Genomic DNA, 12914 nt, shown 5'->3' on the forward strand with positions numbered 1-12914 from the left:
TACACCCAGGCCTGAGCTATGAGCTTCTTTCCACTGCAGCAGGGGGCGAGGGTTGGGGAAGGGATGGAACCCAGGGGAGGAGCTGTCTGCGGGAGGTGGGTGGGGGGTGTGGGGACAGCTCCACCCGTCACTGCGGCCCGGCAATGCTGGACCCGGGGAACGGCCCCTCCCCTTCACCTCCCCACCATAGTTCTCAGCCATTGTCATCACACTGCTATATTTAAGGCCCGTGCAAGCTCCAGGATCACATTCTTCTCCCGGTCCCCGCTGAGTCTGGGGCAAGAAGAAGCCAAGGACCCTCTCATCCTCTGGAATCGTCCCCCCAGAGCCACCTGAGTGAGCACAGCTGCTTCTGTGAGTCACCTCCAGAGATCAGGGGAGAGGAGAGAGACCTCCAGATAGTGAGACCCTCAGCTTTTCATTCGGAAGTGCGGTAGGGGTGTGGGGGGTGGGGGGGGGGATCCTGTGAGATCGGGAAAGAAGAGGCAGACTTGTGCTCAGCCATGGAAATAAGAGGAGATTCTAGAAAAGAAATCCCTGCCCCGCCTCACTGTTCTGTGTGGCCCTGGGTCTTCCGAACTGAGCCTTCTGTGATATGAAAGCCACAACACACCCCCTACCCTACCCAGATCCCTTGGGGATGCCCTGGGAAGTGGAGGCTTTCCTGCAGGCATCGAGGATCAGCAGGGACAAGGGTGGGCTGGCAGGTCCGGCCAACCTAGAGCTGTCCTGGCGGAGCCCTGCTTGGCCCGCCCAGCGGGCAGGGGATGAGAGCAAGGCCGCGGGGCCCACATCGCAGGGCTGGGAGGGCGCTCATCCAGCCTGGACTCACTGGCACCAAACCCAGGCCAGCACTCCTGCCTCAGAAACCGGTGGGGAGCATTAAGAGCGCGTCCCCGCCTGCCCAGACCCCCGGGTAGGCTGTGTCTCCACTCCTGCCCGCAGGACCCAGCTTCCTGCCGTCAGGGCTCAGAGTCTCTCGGGCTCATACGCTTCTCTTCCCATTCTGAGGAATTGGAGAGACCTCCTTGACCCTTCTCACTGGGAGATGCTGTCAGAGAGCTGGGGGATGGTGGGGGGGCATTGCAGACAGGGCAGTGGCCAGACTGAGGCTTGGGAGGAAGGTGGAGAAAATGGAGTGGGTGGGGAAGGCCACAGGGCAGGACCCCTGGTGGCTTTGCACCCTCACGGGAGGGCAATGGGGGCCGAGGTCCCCTCCTGACCCACCACGCATCGCTGACCCCTCCCAGCAGGCACACACTGCCTTCTGGAGAGAGAGGGCTGGAAGGCTGCAATCTGCTCACGACCTAATCCCAAGCCTCAGTCAGCGCTTTAAAAAGAACCGATGGCTCATCCCTAAAGCCAGGGGTCTGGTTGCGGGCAGCCCAGGAGGTCAAGGATAAGCGCCAGGCCCAACCCGCTGCGCCCGTCAGGAACAGAGCATCCGGGGAAAACAGCCAGCAGCTGAGGCCAGGGAACGTTAACCCTCTGCTGCTGGGGCCAGGGCCACGTCCCAGGCAAGCCAGGGCCTCCCTCGCTGGCACCCAGAGGCTCTCTTCTGGGCTGAGGGGAAGAAGGCACAGAAAGAGCAGGCCAGTCACTGTCTGGGTGCAGGCAGCCTCTTCCTCGGGGGTGTGGGGGTGCTGGATAGGAAGGCCGAGAGATGACGTCCTGTTGTGTTCAGCAAGGTCATTACAGGAAGCCTCACGGGCAGTCCTTGGTCCCAGCTAGGTCACTGCAGAGTGACCCAGGCTCTCCTGGGGGTTCTTTTCTGGATGCCCAAAGGGAGCAAACTTTAAGGAACCAGAAGAAACAAATTCCCATTAAGACTGACCCTTGGCAGCCTGAGCCCTCTGACACCCCAGAATAGGCCTTTCCGGGTCAAGGATCTCTGATGAGGCCAGCATGCCCACCTCCCACATCACGGACTTAGAGACATGGCCCTCCACAGGCGTGTTCAGGTCAGAACACAATACACACACACACACTCACTCTAGCTTGGCCAGCAGGCCCCGCAGGAGAGGCGGGGACAGGGCAGAGCCTAACCTCACAGAAGCAGGCGGAAGAGGGCTAAGGTGCGGGCCTCCCCTTCTGTCTCCTCCTTCGTGCCCAGGGTCTACATCAGGGCCAAACCCAGTAAGGACCTTTCCAGGTAAGAGGCCTATCCCAAATTCCCACCTGGAGGAGCATGGAAGCCAATTCCAGGGGTTCCACCAAGAAGCACCCTAGGGCTTCAGCATCAGAAGGTCCTCAGAGGCCCGGGGATAACATTGTACCCCAGATCCGGAAAAAAATGTACTGCAAGAACTCAGAGCCAGCTAGCTTGGGGCACCACTTTCCTCCCCAATTCTCCTTGCCCTGAACATCACAGTGCTCAGTCCCTCATGTGTGGGAAGCTGAGGCCAGAGAAGGGAAGGCCTTGCTCAGACCTCGTGGAGGGGCAAGGACAGAGCACAGCTGGAAGCCAGGGCCTGCTCCTCAATGCGGGGCAGCCCATGGGGTGGTGGGCGAGCCAGGCTCCCTGCTGGGTCTTGAGATCGCCTGCCTGCCCACCATAGAGAGACACCCCCCTCCCCTGCCACCAGCAGACCTCCGGAGAGATGCTGGCGGACGCCACGGGGAAGGGGCAGGTGGATACCAGGTGGAGTAACCGTGCACCTCGGCTCTGCAGGTTTTTGCTCTCGCAGCCATGACTCTGCCTCACAGCCCGGGGGGTGTGGGGGAGCCCCGGCCCCCCCAGGCCGTGCAAGTGCACCGGCGGGAGCATCGTCGGGAGGAGGAGCAGAAGGAGGAGCGGCAGCACAGCCTGCAGATGGATTCCTCGATGCGGAGACGGACCTTCCGCAGCAGGTGGGGCATCAGGGACCGCCCCCCCGCCCCGCCCAGCCACTGCCCTTCCCCCAGGACCCCCAGTCTGAGCAGGGAGGCACAGCCTGACCTCTGCATACTCCAGTCCAAGCGGGGAGGCACAGTCCTGCTCTCTGGAGGCCTCCAGTCCAAGGCGGGGGGCCCAGCCCTGACCTTGGGAGAGTCCTGTTGGAAGGGGAGGAACGACCCTTCTTTTTGGAAAACCCAGTCTGAGACGGGAAGCACAGCTCTGCTTTGCGGAGCCCCCAGCCTAAGAGAGGAGGCATGGCCTGTTCTGAGACCACGGTTTGAGGAGGGCAGCACAGTTGTGCCTGCTAGCACCCTGAGGTGGGTGGATGGAGCCCCCAGGCAGACCCCCAGCCAAATCTGCAGGAGCCACAAACTCTCTTTTCCCCGGGGCAGCGAGGAAGAGTACCAGTTCAGCGCTGCAGACTACGCCCTCGCGGCAGCCTTGGCTCTGACAGCCTCCTCAGAGACAACATGGTAAGTCGAGTGACCTTTCCAGCGAGCCCTGGGCTGGGAAGAGGTCATCTTGTCCAGTCCCCTGCCTCCCTACTGGGCTCCCACACTCAGCTTTAAAAAACGTGCCTGAAATTACACACCTAGAGCGGGTGACTAGTCGGAGGTTTAAGCCCAGGGCTGACTGATGGCAAAGCCCACTGCACCACCCTCTGATGGGTCCACAGGCAGTAGTGAGGGACCATCCCTAGGGGAGAGGATGGGGGTCCGTGCTTCATCACCCAGCTTCCATGGCGGGGAAGGAGTCTAGGGATAGAGCTAGGAGAAGCAAGTAAACCAGCCCACATGTCAAACCCAAGCCCTGAGATGGGATAGCCTCCAAGCTTGGGAGCATCCTTAGGCCTATGTTCTGCTCCTGGCTGGCCCAGAGCAAGTCACTCAGCCTATAAAGCAAATCTCTACCCGGTCAAATGGGGAGACTAAGCCTGTCCGCTTGGTTGTAGTGAAAAAAAAGAGGAACCATGGCTTGTGAAAGACCCTTGTGAACAGTATCGATAATATTAAGTGTTAGTCTTTCAGTTGTGTCCAATTCTTTGTGACCCCATGGACTGTAACCCACCAGGCTCCTCTGTCCTTGGAATTCTCCAAGCAAGAATATTGGAATGGGTTGCCATGCCCTGCTCCACCTTCTAAAACCCAGACCCATTCAGGGGATTTTGGAGGCAAGAAAAGATTAAAGTTGCCCTTGTCCTCAAGAAGCTTCAAGCGTGGCCGGCAAAGCCGGGCGTAGGAGAGGCAGGGCCAGGGCGGACCCCACAGGCTCTCAGCCTCTGACGGCCTCTGTCACCGCAGGGAGGCCCAGCTGAGGCGCCAGACCAGCGCTGTGGAGCTGGAGGAGCGGGGGCAGAAGCGGGTGGGCTTCGGCAACGACTGGGAGAGGACAGAGATCGCCTTCCTACGGACCCAGTGGCTGCTGCGCCAGAGACGAGACCGGAAGGCGCTGAGACGGCGGGTGAGAGGGGTGGGCGGGGCCCTGGGACCTGCAGCCCTTCTCATGCTGCCCGCCCCGACCCCACCCCCTTCTCCAGAAAAGCTGGACCTCCCAGGGCCCCCACCTTCCAGCTGCACAACCTTGGGCAAAGCAATGACTCTAACCGAGCCTCAGTTTTCTCATCTGTAAAATGGACGTATGTGGTCCAATACTGAGCGTTGACATGGGAAGTAAATAAGAACACACTTATAAAACCACTTTCCCAGTGCCTAGAACACAGAAGACACTCGGGAAATGTCAGGGATCTGAAGCCACCTCCGTACCCCATCCCTGGGCAGGACAGGAACAGCTGTAAATACTTACATGGTTGTTATCACTGCCCATGTTTTTCACACAGTGACTTAAGTAATCCTCCCTACAATCCCACAGGAGGGTGGGGCAATATGATTATCATCCCCATTTTACAGATGAGGGAACAGAGACCTGGCCTATGGTTGGTCTCATAGCCGGTAAGTGGCAGAGTTTGGCCTTGATTCCAGGTCAGGTCCCAAAGCCCCACACCCTGCCCCCTATGCCATGCTGCCTCTCAGCCACTGGCGAGGAGAGTCCAGCCTGGTGTCAGGGGAGAGGTAACAGCAAAGACCGGGGAGGTGGTGCCCCAGCTCCTGGGACTCACAGGTCCTTCCTGCCTCCAGACAGAGGAGAAGGTCCGGGAGGCCAAGGAGCTGCGGGAGCTGTGTTCCGGCCGTGGGCCCTGGTTCTGGATCCCTCTGCGCTCGCACGCGGTCTGGGAGCACACCACGGTCCTGCTGACCTGTACCGTTCAGGGTTCGCCTCCACCCCAGGTCACCTGGTAAGCCCCCAGGGTAGGGGAGAAGGGGTCCTTGCCCTGCCTTCAGGCTCCAGGCCTCAGGGATCCCTTGAATGCGACTTCCTTACACCCACAGTTCCCCTCCAGGGGGCCCGGTCCCTTCCCCAGAAGATCCCGCTGCCTTAGAAAAGCCACAGATCCACAGCCCTGAGCTCTGCCCTCCCCGCCAAACAGGGCAGCAGCTGCTGGGGAAGCTCAGGAGGGCTTATTCTTAGCTGCCTCCCAGCCATCCTGGGGCTAGAGCTCTGGGCCACCCGGGGAGCCAGCACTTGTGAAAATATGATTCTGGTGACATGAGAAGGCAGCTGACCCGAGCTGGGCGTCTCCAGGGTTGCAGAAAGATGGCAGAGGCATGCCCAGGGTCAGGGCAGGAGAGGAGGCAGGGAGGGTGGGGGCTCTCAGTGAGAAGGAGCCCAGGACCAGCTTGCTCTCTGCTAATTCTGTGTGTGGTCTCAGCTGTGGTTCAGCCTCTCTGATCCTGCCTCAGTTTCCTGGTCTGTGAAATGGGTTGAAGCCCTCCTGTCCAGCTTGCCTGTGGTAAGGATTTAATGCCATGACAATGTGGAAGCCCTCAGAACTTGAAAGCTGCTGGGAAAGCAGGAGGTGCCATTCCTGGGAATGTACTCTTAACAGAACCATGGAGTCGAGGCCTTGCTGGCAGAGGGGAGCAGAAGCAGGAGTCTTCTGAAGGGACCTCAGGAGGTGGACATGGCAGCATCTGGGGTCTCACTTCACCCCAGAGAGAAATGTGTCATTCACACAGCTGAGTTCAGTCTGTCCTGAGCTCCCCAGGGTCTAAGGCCCATTGTCAGTATGCTGGGAGACAAGGAAAAAATTTCAACAAATATTTACCAGGAACATAATCTGTCCCAGGCCCTGGCTCAGGCAGTAAGGCACAGAAATGACCCAGACATAATCTCACCTCAAGGAACTCTCAATCCAGAAGAGAAATGTCAACACAATGTAAAATATGTCCAAGGGTGATATTTGAGATAAGAGTGGAGGTGAAGAAGGACAGTAGCTGCCTCCACCTGGAGAATCCAGGAAGGCTTCTCAGATGAGGCGACATATAAGCCCGATCTCAAGGGTGAACAGACCAGGACTTTGGTAGGAGAGAGAAGATAAGCACATAAATAACTGAGGTCACAAAGGAAAAAGCAACATCTTACACTTCAACCTCCCTTACACTGACCCAGCACTTTTCCTCTCATTTGAGCCTCTGGGCCATTCATGAGGTTAGGACTATATCCCCATTTCACAGGTGAGGCTATAGAGGCTCAGAGAGGTAGTGTGACTTGTCTAAGGTCACACAGCTAGTGTGAACCCGAATTCAAATTCAGGTCTCTTGCCTCCCAGCCCAGCTCTCTACTGGCCAAGAGAGTAGGAAAGTGATCATTACAGGTGTTTTGGGGTTTTGTTTTTCTTTAAAGCACCTATAATGCCTCTGAAGTGAGAGAAAGGGAAAGAACTTAGGCCAAGAACAATAAAGAAAAATGTCCTGAGGGAAGTGTCATTGCTGGTCACTGCCAGATGGCGTTCATTCAAATTCTGTGGGGACCAAGGCAGGCGGTAGGAAGACCTGGGCTAAGTGGCAGTCAGCCTGGCAGCCAAGCCCTGCCCTACCCTGGCACCGAGGCCCACATCTAAGGCATTCCATGGGAGCCTCTTGGGAGGGAGGCTTGTTTCCACCCCTGCCAGCAAGGTTGCCACAACAAGGAGCTGAGCATTCCTTGCAAGTGGTGGAGGCCAAGGCCAGGCCCACCTCCAACCGGAGGGACTCAGGGGGTCCCCGGGGCTCCAGGCTTTGGGGATCTGGTTTCCTATCATCAGGCACCTCTGGCAGGGCCAGCTCATCCTGGATTGGCCTCCAAAGCTTCACGCAGACCCTGGTAGAGACCCAGCCCAAGTCAACAGGATGATCCTGGCTCCCCAGGCTTCTCAGAAGAGTCCATTCATTCAGCAATTATTGAGCACTTCCTGAATGCAGGGGCAACAAGAGGGCATGTCAGATAAGGTCCAGGCTGGCTGTGTTTACTCTACGGAAGTGGGTCCTGGCCACAGTTCATGAACATCAGAATCACTCTCCCAGGTCAAGCCGCCTGCAAAAGTAAAGCTGACACCAAAATATGGCAAATTCCCTGGCTGTCCAGTAGTTGGGACTCAGTTCTCTTACTGCTGGGAGTGCAGGTGTGATCTCTGGTCAGGGAACTAAGATCCCCCAAGCCACGCAGTCAAAAAATTTTTTAATTTATAAAAGAGGTTGGGGGTGGCGGGAGGAAAAATACCCACCAGAATATATAAGGGAAAGTACACTTGGATAAATAGTAAAAAATCTCACTCTTTTATGTAGGCCTCGCTGAGCCAGGCTCTGGGTTGGGCACCTACCTCAGCTGTCTCATTTAATGCTGTTTTATGATTGGCAGCCATTCAGCCTCATCCACGCAGCCAAGCCTTCAAGGGCCTGAGGGACCAGCAGGAGACTGACGCACAGAGCGGGGCAAAGAGAGAGCTGAGGTCCCGGGTTGTCCAGGTCATGCCCAGAGCTGCAGCTGCTGCTTTTTCTGGGAAAGGCAGAGGCTGGCCCAGGCTGAGGTGTTTGGAATGTTCCTAACAGCTGGGGGATGGGGGGGGGGGCGCTGACCTTGGCCCCCCAGGCCTGGGAGAGGTGGAAAGACTGGGCATCCAGATTAGGCACCACCCTCCCCACAGAAGATTTAGCTGGGCTCCTTTCAGAAGACGGCACGGCCTTACGGCTGCCGTAAGGTGGGATGTGGGTACAGCAGTGTTTGGTTGCCATGGAGACAAACAGGGCATGGGGGGTGGGCAGGTCCAAGGAAGGTGATATACTGAGGCTGGGGCGCCCTCTTTTGGCCAAGGCCTCCTCTTTGACCTCAACTGCCACTGGGGCTGGGCCTCCCTGGTAGCTCAGCTGGTAAAGAATCTGCCTGCAATGCAGGAGACGCCAGTTGGATTCCTGGGTCGGGAAAATGCCCTGGAGAAGGGATAGGCTACCCACTCCAGTATTATTGGGCTTCCCTGGTTGCTCAGATGGTAAAGAATCCTCCTGCAATGCAGGAGGCCCAGGCTTCCCTGGTTGCTCAGATGGTAAAGAATCCTCCTGCAATGCAGGAGACCCAGGGTTCAATCCCTGGGTTGGGAAGATTCCCCCGGAGGAGGGTATGGCAACCTACTCCTGTATTCTTGCTTGGAGAATCTCATGGACAGAGCCCAGCGGGCCACAGCCCATAGGGTCGCCAAGTGTCGTCGGACATGACTGAAGCGACTGAGCATGCTCACACGCACACCTCTGGGGCTGACTCTTCACACAAAGGCCTCATGGACACAGAGGCCCAGAGAGGGGGAGTGATTTACCCAAGGTCACACAGCAAACAGTGTCAGGAACCCAGGCCTCCTAACTTTCAGAGACATTCACTCATCAGATCTCCAGAACATACCCCAGTGGGCTGTGGGCAGAGGCAAAGACACCTGGCTGTCCAGGGCTTGCAGCAGAGGGAAAAACTTCACAGAAAATGAAAGGAAGTATCCAGGGTACAGTGGGGTGGGGCCGTGGTTGGGAATCACCTAGCAAGTTTCAAAATAACTGATGCCCAGATTCTACACCCAGAAATTCTGATTTCATGGATCCGGGCTAAAGCCTGGGCATGGAGTTTTTTTAATGACTTAAAGAAGATAGATATTTTTCCCCCTTTCATGTAAATGTCTGATGTAGACAGGGCGGGGCTGCATGGCAACTCCACCCCTCAGCTTAGGGACTCAGGCCTGTTGCCATGCACTGCTGGAGACCTCGGGTCTTCCTGGTTCAAGATGGCAGCCGTATTTATGGCCGTATTCTTGCCTCAAGATTGGAAAGAAAGATGATGTGAAAACGGGCAGAGAGTGTTGTCAGAAGCAGCTGCATGACGCTTGGACTTATTTCTGTTGACAAGACTTAGTCACGTGGTCACACCTAGCAGAAGCAGAGACTAGGAAACATGTTAGATCTACTTTAGAATAAGAGGAGAATGGCTGGTGGAGAACAGGGAGAAGTTTATGTTTTAATATTTATTTAATTTATACTTGGCTGCACTGGGTCTTAGTTGCAGCTTTTCTCCAGTTGCAGTGTAAGGGCTTCACTGTCCTGTGGCATGAGGGATCTTAGCTCCCAGCCAGGGATCAAACCCACGTCCCCTGCACTGGAAGGCGGATTCTTAACCACTAGGCCACCAGGGAAGTCCCTGCAATGAGTAGACTCTGATGCAAATTCTCAAAGGCTTACATTCAGACTCTGAGCATGGAGATTTTTAAATGAGATGGTTGGATGGCATCACCGACTCAATGGACATGAGTTTGGGTAAACTCCAGGAGTTGGTGATGGACAGGGAGGCCTGGCATGCTGCAGTCCATGGGGTCACAAAGAGTCGGACATGACTGAGTGACTGAACTGAACTGGTGATTTTAACAAGAACTGAGATTAAGAACTGTTGTCCTGGGGGTTGACAAAAAGGAAGAGATGGAGAACTTTCCTTGGTACCCCTTCAGAGAGGAAGGAAAAGCTGGAGACTGGTCCTTTGGGGTACCCCTGGTAAGGGAAGGGGCTGCTGCTTCTGCTAAGTCGCTTCAGTCATGTCCGACCCTGTGCGACCCCATAGATGGCAGCCCACTAGGCTCCTCTGTCCCCGGAATTCTCCAGGCAAGAATACTGGAGTGGGTTGCCATTTCCTTCTCCAATGCATGAAAGTGAAGTCTCTCAGTCATGCCCGACTCTTAGTGACCCCATGGACTGCAGCCTACCAGGCTCCTCCATCCATGGGATTTTCCAGGCAAGAGTACCGGAGTGGCGTGCCATTGCCTTCTCTGAAGGGAAGGGGCAGATACCCTTAATTATGGCTCCCTCTTCTCTGCCCTCCAGAAGAGAATAAACACTTGAGCATCCACAGCCTTCAAACTTTACATATCTTATCCCATTTAATCATCACAACAACACTGCAAGATCAGTGCGATTATTCCCATTTCACAGATAAGAAAAACTGAGGTTTGGAGCTGCCCTGAGTCACGCAGATGAATAAGCAGCACAAAACTGAGGTTGGGATCCAGGTCTAAGAGGCTCAGGATCCTTCCCGCTCAGAACCACGTTGCCTCCCACACTCCACTGTGTCTCCACAGGTACAAAAATGACATGAGAATTGATCCCCGCCTCTTTCCTGCCGGCAAGTATCGAATCACCAACAACTATGGACTGCTGACACTGGAGATCAGGAGGTGAGACCATGAGCCCCAGAGGCCCACGGTCCCAAGCCCCAGCACTACCAAGGCCAGAGCAGGTCCAAAACCCTCTTCAAAGCTATGAACCACGTCAGCCTCAAAATAGTGAATGTGGGATGGACCCTTCTTTAACTCGTATAAAGTCAGATTAAATAGGTCTGAAGTGGGGCCCAGGAATTGGTATTTAACAGACACCCCCTTGTGATTCCAATGTCTTAGAATACACAGTGAGAAATTTGGACTTGGCTAGCAGTTAGGCATGTGGGGAGAGTTCCTTGCTGGGGCGAGAATACACACACATATACACATGCATGCGTGCAAGGGGAAGCAGAAGAGAGAGAGTTAGGTAGGCCTTTCAGGAGGTAGTGAGTCTTAAGCACAGTGTTGAAGGAAGAGACAGCGTGCTTGGAGAAAATGAGCGCAGTATTCCCCAAAGTACGCCCTGTTCGTAGGAACTGCCAGGCGCCGAATTCCTCCAGGCGCCAAGCCCTGCGCTCCCTGCTTTCCGAATACAGTTGTCAAGGCCCACCCTCATTCCCTCAAGGAAGCATTGTTGCATCCACGTGACAGATGAGAAAACTGAGGCTCTGAAAGATTAAGGCTCTTGCACAACTTGCACAGGGCAGGGCCTGGGACTGAGTCAGTTCTTTCCACCTGGGTTCTTTCCAATACACCAAACCCTCCACCTCAACCCACTGGGGCTCTGGGAGACACGAATATAAACAGGAGGCTCCAGAAGCCAAGTGGGGCCACGTAGACACAAATGCCTGACCCTACAAGGCTCCACAGGGAGGTGCCCTGTGGACCGCACCATCAGGGACAGCACGCAGGGCTGGGGCAGCCTCGGGGAGCAGGTGGAACTGACCTTTGAAACCAGAGGGATCCCTGCTCCGAGCAAGCAGAGGAGGAGAGAGGGCACCAAGGGGCCGCTCTGCTTGCCGATGGGGCCAGATACGCCCTACCGCCATGGTGGCCCTGGGATGGAGCCAGCCCCAGGCTCCACGAGGAACAGGGTTGGCCTGGCTGGTGGTGAGCCCCAGGCCTGGGCTTGAGAACACCTGGGCAACTGGCCCAGGTCTGCCACAGGCTGGCAGTGTGCCCAGCCTTCTCCTGCTCCAGGGTTCTGCCCGGGATGTGTTGACAGAGCAGGGAGGCCATGCCCAAGAGCGGGCTTGTCCCCTTGAAGTGGGGCTGAATTCCAGTTGTTCTGTGACTCTGGACCAGTCACTTAGCTCAAATGATATCCTAACAATCGTATTTTCAAAGCGCTTTCACCTTAAGCCGCCGTGTTATGTTTTCCCCATTTTTCAAAGGAGGGCCTGGAGGTGTGGAGAGGGACAGCCCAAAGGCACCCAGCTTCTCAGGGGCAGGCCCTGACCCAGAGCCCAAAGTCCTCCCGTAACTACCCCCTTCCCCACCCACCCTGCTCTCGGGACTTGAGTTTTCCGTGGAGCCCAGCAGCCTCAGGGAAACATCTCCCTCCCTCCTTTTCAGATGCACCGTTGAGGATGCAGCCACCTACACGGTGAAGGTCAAGAACGCCTACGGCCAGGCTTCCTCCTTTGCGAAAGTCCTTGTCCGCAGTGAGTCCTCCCGTGCCCAACAGGCCACGCAGCCCACAGCAAACCCCGAGTGGGCAGATAAGGACGCGGGTCTGCGCCAGACTCGGGGCCGGGCAGGGGTATTTGTCCTGGGACTGAGTAATCAGAGCAGCCACCCGGACTCCTGCTTCCCCAAGGCCTTCAGAGCAAGTGAGATTCTCCACCCTCAGGCTATACAACCTATATCCCAGTTCAGTGCCTGTTCAAGAGCAGGCTTGTCCCACCGGGTTGGGCTTGGGTCCAGACCCAGCTCAGGACCTCTGGGAAGGCAGCCTGGCCCCCAGCAGTCCTCAGGGGGCAAAGGCCGAGTCCTACCACCTCCCCTGCTGACCCTCACTGCCCTTTTTAGCTTCTGGTGTGTTAGCTCAGGCTCCTCCTGGACATTTATCAGAGCCCAAAGCAGGAGAGACCCTCGAGTCCACCAGACCCCAGACCACAAGCTTCCTCTGATGCTGATGGGCCGTGTGAGCCTGGGCGCCATCTCGCTTCTCTGACCTCCCCACCTGCAAACGGGGAGCCCTCCTGCCACCTCAGATGCTCCCGTGGGTTAAATGAGATGGTTTAGGTAGAGGAAATGGCAACCCACTCCAGTGTTCCTGCCTGGAGAATCCCATGGACGGAGGAGCCTGGTGGGCTAGTCCATGGGGTCGCAAAGAGTTGGACACGACTGAGCAACTTCACTCACTTCACTCACTCACTCAGGTAGATCTTGGCTGCCGCAAGCTCTTGGAGAAAGATAATCCTCCTCTCCACCCTATCAGCCCATGGCCCAGGCAGAGTCTAGCCAAGGAGGCCACACCTTTGAGCCTAAGTTCAGTTCAGTTCAGTCGCTCAGTCGTGTCCAACTCTTTGTGACCCCATG

The 12914-nt window shown here is 56.3% G+C and overlaps 1 protein-coding gene across 2 annotated transcripts in view; it reads left to right on the forward strand.

Moving 5' to 3' along the window:
* The first annotated feature begins 215 nt into the window (after positions 1 to 215).
* MYOM3 (myomesin 3) overlaps positions 216 to 12914 on the forward strand; it is a 52401-nt gene continuing 39702 nt past the window's right edge. The window contains exons 1-7 of one of the 2 annotated variants that reach the window (XM_052662148.1): positions 216 to 354; positions 2672 to 2850; positions 3271 to 3351; positions 4180 to 4339; positions 5014 to 5171; positions 10353 to 10448; positions 11946 to 12034. In XM_052662148.1, coding sequence (XP_052518108.1) covers positions 2690 to 2850; positions 3271 to 3351; positions 4180 to 4339; positions 5014 to 5171; positions 10353 to 10448; positions 11946 to 12034 — 745 coding nt within the window. In that variant the 5' untranslated portion in view covers positions 216 to 354; positions 2672 to 2689. Of the gene's footprint in view, positions 402 to 2671; positions 2851 to 3270; positions 3352 to 4179; positions 4340 to 5013; positions 5172 to 10352; positions 10449 to 11945; positions 12035 to 12914 lie in introns of both variants that reach the window. The other variant, XM_052662154.1, reaches the window with a different exon arrangement.

This window comes from Budorcas taxicolor, chromosome 2 (genome assembly GCF_023091745.1).
Source record: "Budorcas taxicolor isolate Tak-1 chromosome 2, Takin1.1, whole genome shotgun sequence".
NCBI classification, from domain to species: domain Eukaryota; kingdom Metazoa; phylum Chordata; class Mammalia; order Artiodactyla; family Bovidae; genus Budorcas; species Budorcas taxicolor.